Genomic DNA, 9,717 nt, shown 5'->3' with positions numbered 1-9,717 from the left:
GCATCCTTTTTTCCGTTTCTGTGCACATCCGTCTGCTTGAAAGCCCCGAAACGTCTATTTCAGAACCTCAGATAAAAATTCTTTCTTCATCAAAGTTGTTCGTCTATGTCTCTTCTATCTGACCTCCGAATTTCAGCCTTATCGGAGTTGTTTTGAGACCGGTACACCAATCGAAGTGCAAGCTGTTCAGAAGAGAATCTGTTCCGAATTTCAACAAGTAAGTTTTTAAATTAAAGTTCCAGCTTTCCGAATTTTAATTTCTCCTTCTTTTTCTTCGGGGACTTGCAACCTCCCTTTTTCTACATCCCACCTTTCTTATAACGTGGGTTCGATTCTTGAGAAAGCGGAATCGTGGGGATTCACGCAATTAACGAACTAAGAGCGTTCGTAAGACTTCGGACTAAGAGCGTCCGTAAGCATCGATTTAACGAACTAAGAGCGTTCGTAAGCTACGGACTAAGAGCGTTCGTGAGCATAGATTTTGACCATTTAAACATCATTGTTTCGGTCTAATCCAAATATTCTTGGAAATCGATTTCTTGGTAGCATTAAGGCTCAGAAATCTTATATTAGTTTTCGTGGAAGCATTGACTCCGAAACTAATACGTTCTTGCTTTCCTTTCAGGATGTAAGACTTGAACGAGCTCGATTTTACTCCATTGGATTCTACGGGCACGGGATATTTATTTGCCTACAATCCAAGAGCCCTGTTCTAAAGGAACCGCTCAAGACTCACAAACTGAGATAGAAAATTCCAGGGCATTTACCCTGATGAAGCGCCACATGAAGATGGCCCTCCAGTTTGAGTACATGAATGAGGATAACGCTAACAACCTTTGGGTTGCGCCTAGTGAACGTTTTAGTAACATTCACAACTTTCCGAACATAGAAGCACGATGGAATAATATCTGCTTCACTATAACTTTGAAAGAGTTATGAAATATTGTTCGGAGGCTCTCTGCATCATATTATTTATGCATGCTTGTGGAAAAACACAAAATAACAAATTGATTGAGAAAACCCTAACATGACCATAGGAGTCACGACGTTGAGGGTATAGGGTTGGACACCATGGCGCCATTTTTGGCCATGATTGCACTATTCCAACGCCATTGGTTCTAGGGACCATATGTATTGTGTCAATACACCTCAATCAAGAGAGCATCCTCTTCATGGTATTTTATGGAGTACCTGATCAATGGTAATATATCGAGCTATAAAAGACTTTAAATCTGGCGATGAAGATAGAATGCCGCAGATTTTTATTTAGAATAGTCTTTTAATTTTCAAGAATTATGTAATGGCAATTATGCCTTAATCAATAAAATGACTTATTGGATTATCTCTTTTCCTCTAGGCGTACTCAATTAAGTATGATGTCTAGGAAAGTAATTGAGATTAGTGGTACTTAAGAGAGCTTTGCTCCACCGACATCTCTCTCTACTTCCCTGGTCATATTTAATTGGAATTACCGAACGAATTGAGTGACTACAATTTGTCTAATGTTTGATTTTACTTTGGATTAGATTATGGTCACGAAACTTTGATGTAATCATTGGCTATTATTAATAAAGTATCGATTTATTTTATCTCATGTCATGGACATATTTTTCGAACTTTATTACTTCAAAGATATAAGAGTCAATGGTTTTCATGTGGAAACACATTGTGAGAATGGACAAGAGTTCCTTTGCATCACCTCTAATGACTACGGACATAAACGAGTATTAGAGAAACTTATGTGTCGATCTAGTGGGTTGTATGCCACCACTATTCGAGTAATTGAATCCAATCATGTTATATGATTTATGGGATTCTGACACATATAGGCTTTGGCATGACCGTCTGGGACACCCAGGTCGTGATATGATGATCCGTATATTAAAGACTTCACACGGACATCCATTCTTCAGAACGAAGAGAAGTAAAAACCAAAAATTGGTTCGAGGAGATGCACCTGCGCCTCACGGCGCCAAGACTGTGCAAGACCGGCCACTTAGGGCCGGCGCCGTCTACCCCCTACGGCAATAACATGGCATTGACGCCATGGATCATTGTTTGACTCCTCCTTCTACTTCTAAAGTCAATTGTGACTTCATGGCTAAACCAAAATCCTCATTGGTTGTCTCTAAAGCCCATCATTCGTTCTGCAAAGCCTGCTCTTTAGCAAAAATTTAGGATCGAGACCATCCTATGCAAATGACACTAAAGAAAATATTCCATTCTTGCAAAGAATCCAAGGTGATATTTGTGGACCTATTCAACCACCATGCGGACCATTTAGATATTTTATGGTGTTGGTTGATGCATCGACACGCTGGTCACATGTCATGCTATTGTCCACAAGGAACGCTGCATTTGCTAAACTCCTAGCACAAATAATTAAGTTAAGGGCTCACCACCCTGATCATCCTATTAAGTCTATAAGATTAGACAATGCTGGAGAGTTTACATCAAAGACTTTTGATGATTATTGCATGCCCATTGGGATTGATGTTGAACATCCTGTTCCTCATGTTCACACCCAAAATGGTCTCGCAGAAGCCGCCATTAAACGACTACAAATGGTGGCTAGGGCATTGGTAATGCGCACCAATCTCCCTATTTCTGCTTGGGGCTATGCAATATTGCATGCAGCTCTGCTTATTCGTCTGAGGCCTACTGCCACTCAACCCTTCTCTGCGTCCCAGATGGTGACTGGGTATGAGCCTAATGTCTTACACTTACGCATATTTGGGTGTGCAGTTTATGTGCCAATTGCGCCGCCACAGCGCACCAAAATGGGTCCTCAACGACGATTAGGCGTCTACGTTGGATATGATTCTCCAACAATTATCCGCTACATAGAACCCTTGACAGGCGATCTCTTTACCGCAAGATTTGCGGATTGTCACTTCGATGAGACAGTCTTCCCATCGTTAGGGGGAGATAAGAACATCAATGTTCAACAGGAACGACAGGAATTGTCGTGGTCTGTCCCCACTCTGTCTCATCTTGATCCCCGAACCGCACAGTCCGAAATTGAAGTGCGGAGAATTCTCGATCTTCAGAACGTAGCAGAATCGATGCCTGATGCGTTTTCTGATATCGTAAAAGTGACGAGATCACACATACCTGCTGCAAACGTGCCTGCAAGGATTGATGTCCCTAAAATCAGAGGACATGACGCCATCTCAAGGGCAATTGAACATGGCGCCAACGTCCCCTCTCACAGTGATGGTGACGTTGTGGCTAGGCCCATGGCTCCTGCCAGGAAGCGCGGGAGGCCTATAGGTTCGATGGATTCTCGCCCAAGAAAGAAAGCGAGTTTGGCACAAAATAATCCATTAATCATCGATGTGAATAATCCATCTCATGAGAATATTCCGGATTATGGTTATGTCCGAGAGACATCATTGGGGGACGCTCCAATGCCAGAACCAACTCCAGAGAATAGAGAGATCTCCATAAATTACACTAGTGTACATGAGATGATGGATAGAAATTCTATGGCAATTGATGATGCGTTTGCATATCATATTGCAAAAGGAATTATAGAATATGATGATATCGAACCTCGCTCTGTTGAAGAATGTCAACGAAGAGCATATTGGCCTAAATGGAAAGATGCGATCCAGGTTGAATTGGATTCACTAACAAAGAGACAGGTATTTGGGCCTGTAACGCAGACACCCCCAAGTGTAAAGCCTCTTGGTCATAAATGGGTCTTTGTTAGAAAGCGTAATGAGAAAAATGAGGTGGTAAGATATAAAACCCGCCTTGTGGCGCAAGGTTTCTCACAACGCCCTGGAATCGATTACGAGGAGACATATTCTCCCGTAATAGACGTTATAACGTTCCGCTACCTTGTCAGTTTGGTAGTTTCCGAAAAACTTGACATGCAGCTTATGGATGTGGTTACAGCATATCTTTATGGGGATCTAGATTCAGAGATATATATGAAGGTTCCAGATGGACTTCAATTACCCAAATCAAGTGACTCTAAACCACGGAGCGCGTTTTCAATAAGATTAAAACGCTCACTATATGGATTAAAACAATCCGGACGGATGTGGTATAACCGTCTAAGTGACTACTTGATTGGGAAGGGATATATTAACAATGAAATATGCCCATGCGTGTTCATTAAAAGAACAAGTTCCGGATTTGCAATCGTAGCAGTTTATGTCGATGACATGAACCTAATTGGAACTCTAGATGAGTTGAAGGAAACTGCTAAATACTTGAAATCCGAATTTGAGATAAAAGATTTTGGGAAAACACGGTTTTGTCTCGGTTTAGAACTCGAGCACCGTAGTGATGGGATTTTGATCCATCAGTCTGCATATACTCAGAAAATCCTAAGGCGCTTTAATGAAGATAAAGCAAAGCCTGTGAGTACTCCCATGATTGGTCGTAGTCTTGAGCCCGGAAAAGATCCGTTTCGTCCAAAGGATGAGGACGAAGAACCATTAGAGGCCGAAGTGCCCTATTTAAGTGCAATAGGCGCATTATTGTACTTAGCTCAATGCATAAGACCAGATATCTCATTCGCAGTGAACTTGTTAGCTCGACATAGCTCCGCGCCAACACGCCGCCATTGGATTGGTGTAAAGACAATCTTTCGATACCTAGGAGGTACGATTGATATGGGCCTATTTTATCCCTACAGAGAGAAGAGGAATGACAGAAGAATGGGATCGGACCCCATTAGGCATGGAGCCGCCGTCCACCATAACATAGTGGCCGGCCATGTAGCCGCCAACGCCGCCACTATCACCAAGGGTGGCCGGCCTCACTCTATCCCCCTCCATCAAAACGACAATGATGTTTTGATGGGTTTTGCTGATGCAGGGTACCTCTCTGACCCTCACAAAGGTCGCTCCCAAACAGGTTATGTCTTTACCATGGGAAGCACTGCGATATCTTGGAGGTCTACAAAGCAGACCCTTGTCGCTACTTCCTCAAATCATGCTGAGATTATTGCTCTACATGAAGCCGTACGAGAATGTATATGGCTAAGGTCTGTAATAAGACATATTCAAGGAAGTTGTGGTTTGAAGTCTACCACAGATGAACCTACATGCATTTCTGAGGATAATGCAGCTTGTATTGAGCAAATGAAGTTAGGTTTCATCAAGGGCGACAACACCAAGCATATATCGCCTAAGTTCTTTTATAATCAGCAACAACAATCACTTCTAAAGATTGAAGTGAATCAAATCCGATCAGAGGATAATGTAGCGGACTTATTCACTAAGTCGTTACCTAAATCCACCTTCGAGAAACATGTGAAGAGCATCGGATTGAGAAAGTTATCCGAACTCCCACGATTGTAGCAATTAGGGGGAGATATCGACATCAGGGGGAGATATGATGTCTACATGTTCGATCTCGAAGAGTGAAGGACGTGTTGTGCTCTTTTTGTCCTTCGACCAGGGTTATTTTTATCCCACAGGGTTTTTGTTACCTGGCAAGGTTTTTAACGAGGCAACGGATGAAGCGTCACCACCAAGTTTGAAGCGGCACAATGGGGAGTGTTGAAGGAATATCGATTTAGTGTGCCTTATCAAACTAGGAGTAGCAATAGGAGAGAAGGTTCTAGATTTCCCAATCCTACACGGATTGGTATTCCTTGTAACATTAGAACTAGTACTTTGTAATCCCTATATATAGGGCTCCTATTCTCAATAATATGATTACAATTCTCTCTACAATTTCTCTCAAATCTCTTTTTCCTTAAACAGAGTGTTAATATACAGGAAATAATATTAAACAGGCGAAGGAAATGTGGTTTTACATTACAAGATGAGCTCTTTTTCATAGAAAAAACCCACTCGAAAATTCCCAAGTATAAGAATGTACATCAACACATTGTGAAAGAGGGTATGTATGGCAATATCACTCTTGAGGCTATGTGAGGTCATCTTCATCCAATTCTTCTTCTTGCTCCTTGGACGCATTTGTCTTTAGTCCACTGACATCACCTGTAGGCAGTTTCCTGGCGAGTCTGATGACCTGCAGCCATTTCAGTTTAGTGAAACAAATGTGAAACCAAGTATATTTGCAGAACAGAAAAGTAAAACCATTCAAAATAAAAATTGGCATACAACACCCATTCTTCGTAAAAAGACAGGTTTAACCAAACATCCCTATATCATAGCCTAGATTAATGTTCATACCAATAATGGTAGAGAAGCAAACTAATGCATTACCATGTGATCAAGATGAGAAACTGCGCTTGACTGAGCAAGTCGTTTGATTTCTTCAATATCACCTTCTGTGTATGCGGAAAGAAGTTTACTAGCACATCGGCCATGATCATTGCCCAAAAAAGCATCGACCCTACACAGATCCAAAGCAGTAAGCGTATAATCGTGTAAATAGTACTTACAAGCCAAATATATAGCGCGAGTAAATAGCATTTCATATGAATATAGATAACCACAGCCTCTCATTTCATCATTCTAGGATCTTTATATAGATGAAACTCACCTCAGATGATAATTCTTGTCATTTGAAAAGAAACTAGCATCTGGTAAATTTATTATAAATATAGAAAAATCCCATGATTTTTGGGCTCTGGCTCGATAAATTGTCTATACTATATAGTAAATAAAGCTGATGTAATAACACGTAAGTTACAGAACTTCAATATATTGCTCATACCAGAAGTTTCTGTTAGAGCTTTTACTTACTGGGAGCAATCGTTGTAGCATTTTTCTGCTTGCTTGACATCATGAATATACAGGTATATGAGAATTGCACTAAGATATGCCTGATTCAACAAAGGTTATAAAAATAACTTCTTCATAAGTACATATTTAAACATGATACTAAGGAATTAAAAAGTGACTGATACTCGAAAGCCAATAGGATAAGAACATTAATAATGCAACAGCTTAATCTCCCATATGCAGATGCTAGTTAGTATTGCATATGCTAGTTAGTATTGACTACACAGATACAGAAGGACAAGTTACAATCATCACATGAGTTATCAGACTACAGAAGTAGAAATGTAGAACCGGGAACATTGCTATTTTGAACCTTTACACATACTTGCATTCTAATGAAATAATCTGTAGAATTAGTTTTAGTGCAACAACCAAGATACATGAATAGATGCCACAAGGATGGTAGTTTCTGTAAAACAAGGTACAAGAAGACTAATTATAGCTCTAATGATAAAAGTTTTATTAGTAAAGATGCAAAAGGGCATCAGTCTCTTTGTCCAATGACAAGCAAATGAAAGCAGAGAGAAAGATGCTAGATACTTAGTTGTAAGTTTTTTCCTATTAAGAAGATTCTATTTTTCAGAAAACTCAAGTCCACTTTTTCAGGCTTTAGCACTCTATTAGCATAGGTACTTCAACAGCGAGCCATTTCCACATTGTACTCATATCAGATACCAATACTTCTAAATTAGTCCAAAATAATCTATCTCATTTACATATAAACACATGGTAAAGAAGAATAGTGTCAAGGGAACCAATTCCAAACGTTATCATTTTGATAAACAATAGTGTAAAACTAAAAGATAAATGTGCAAAAAGCCAAAAAGCAATCCTTTCGCACCTTGCACTGGCTATGGGTAGCATTACACTTATCAGCTGCTAAGCCCCATCTCAACAGGAAAGCCGCAGCATCTGTATACCTGTAAATAATGGAAGCAATTATTTGTAGATCACCAGGATTATGATTAAACTCATAATAAAAGCTGGTGACAGGTGACCCTAATTTTCGAAAAATACCAACTATCTAATGTTTTTGTGTACCTCTTCGTACTGTCGGAGCATTCCCTTTTCCCTTTCCCTAATAAATAAAACCTATAAACCCCAATTTCCCACAATTTTAGCCTCAATTGTTGGATTATCAATGCTGTTAGAAAACCCTACAACATGATTCAACAAGACCTCACCCATTCACCAAAATCGTAATTACCATAATTAATTTGCTAACAGCCATTATGTACTGCATCTTCTTAATCGATTAAAAGAATAATTCCATAACTTACAACAAATGGTATATCATTCCAAAACTTACTTTTGAAGTTTTATATAAACACTAGTAACATCTCGATATAGATCAAAGGCCATTTGCTCTTTGCCGTCGTCTTCAAGAATAGTGCAGGCCTCAATGTAAAGTTGAATGGCTTCTTCAGGCACAGGATCTTCAAGGGTACTGTAGTAATTTTTAACATTTGAAATGGTTTAGGAAAGACATTCACATTTAAACTGTAAGATGTACAATCCCGTACAGAACATAAAGAGGCCAAACCTCTTAAGCTGTAATCCTACCTCAAGTATATGCACAATATGAGAGAAAAACAAACATGGAAAACTCCCAAATGGAGAAAGGTTTTTCTAGAATATAAATTTTCAGGTACCTCCCACTACATGTGTGTGTGCAAATTCAATATATAGGAAACTGAAAATTCTTTTGCCAAGAAAAGATGAATCATCATTTAAGAACAATAAGAATTCCTGCAATTGTCAAGAGTTCCCAAGTACAAGTCCAAATCTTTTCCCTGCAAGTAAACTAACGCTTTTTGAGACCACTAAGAATTACAGAAAGAAGAGAGTGAACCCTGTCTTTACCGGGCTCCTTTTGCAAGAGCATCTGATGCAGGCTGTGCTCTTCCGCACACAGTGTATAATTCCGATGCCCTTCTGTAAAAATCAGCAACTTCATTCCACTTGCCCAACTCCTTTGCTAGAGCAGCAGCAGACTCCATATGCTTTGCAGCATCCCAGGGTCTGATTTCATAGTGAAGGATATATAGCAAGAGAACAGTCATACAGATCATCAAACAAAATCACTTATATAAATGAGGATACGAGGAGATCAACTCTTGTCCTTTTGATGCTTTTTCGAGTGCGTCCTTTGCTTTCTCGTAATCCTTGGCAATCCTAAACCCATTAGCTACACAGAACCAGTGAATAAGAACACGTCCCCATTAACCATTACAAGCTTAGGAGATACACATAGTGGATACATACCCGCTTGCTCATACAGAAGAGTAGCGCTTTTCCAATCAGCATTCCACCTTGTAAAACTGAGCTTCGTTCTAAAAGATGGGCATTCAAAAACTCAGAAGAAGAACTAAAAGTCTTATGCTTGAGCAAAAAATTACTTCAATGAAACAAAAGACAAAACCTTTGCCCTCTTCTACTCTTCCCCATTACAAATTTACCAACTTTATATACCCATATTACTGAAAATTCTAAGTTACTCAACAATTTAAGTACAGTTCATACAATTCCACACTTCCCCAGATAACCAAAAAAAGTTGCAATCTTGATCAAGTAAAACAGCAATAAAGAAAACCACCTTGAATCTACAACTCTTGAAGCAATCAATCAGAGAAACGATTTTCCAATCCTACCCAAAACTTTACTCTACAAACCCAATTGAAATCACTAGATAATGTCTCAATGTTTGAAGAATTTCACAGACAGTTGTTGGTGGTGAAAATTGCATCAAATGCATAGACAAGAGCACAAGAAAAGAAATAAAAATGATAAAAAGTGGGTATGTAAAGGAAGAGATAGAGAGAGAGAGATACTGACAGCTTATCGGCTTTGGCCATCAGCTTGTTTGGATCGGAACCCGCCATGATCGAATTGCCTACTCTCTCTCACTGTTTATGTTTTTTTTTTTTCTAGTTGTACAGCGAACTTTTGAATCCTTGATAGTTTGATAGCTTTTTCAAGCTGGTTTACGCTGTTAACTCGG

At 39.5% G+C, this 9,717-nt stretch overlaps 1 protein-coding gene across 1 annotated transcript; it reads right to left on the bottom strand.

Moving 5' to 3' along the window:
- Positions 1-5,632: 5,632 nt before the first annotated feature.
- Positions 5,633-9,717, bottom strand: LOC133729005 (gamma-soluble NSF attachment protein). The gene is made up of 9 exons (XM_062156477.1): positions 9,552-9,717; positions 8,982-9,049; positions 8,820-8,904; positions 8,580-8,738; positions 8,026-8,163; positions 7,558-7,636; positions 6,678-6,757; positions 6,195-6,324; positions 5,633-5,997 (listed from the first exon to the last, which is right to left on the bottom strand). Exons 1-9 carry the CDS (start codon positions 9,596-9,598, stop codon positions 5,893-5,895), a joined length of 891 nt encoding a protein of 296 aa, XP_062012461.1. The 5' UTR covers positions 9,599-9,717; the 3' UTR covers positions 5,633-5,892.

Source organism: Rosa rugosa, chromosome 2, assembly GCF_958449725.1.
Source record: "Rosa rugosa chromosome 2, drRosRugo1.1, whole genome shotgun sequence".
NCBI classification, from domain to species: domain Eukaryota; kingdom Viridiplantae; phylum Streptophyta; class Magnoliopsida; order Rosales; family Rosaceae; genus Rosa; species Rosa rugosa.
This window is presented reverse-complemented; position numbering and strand designations above follow the sequence as displayed.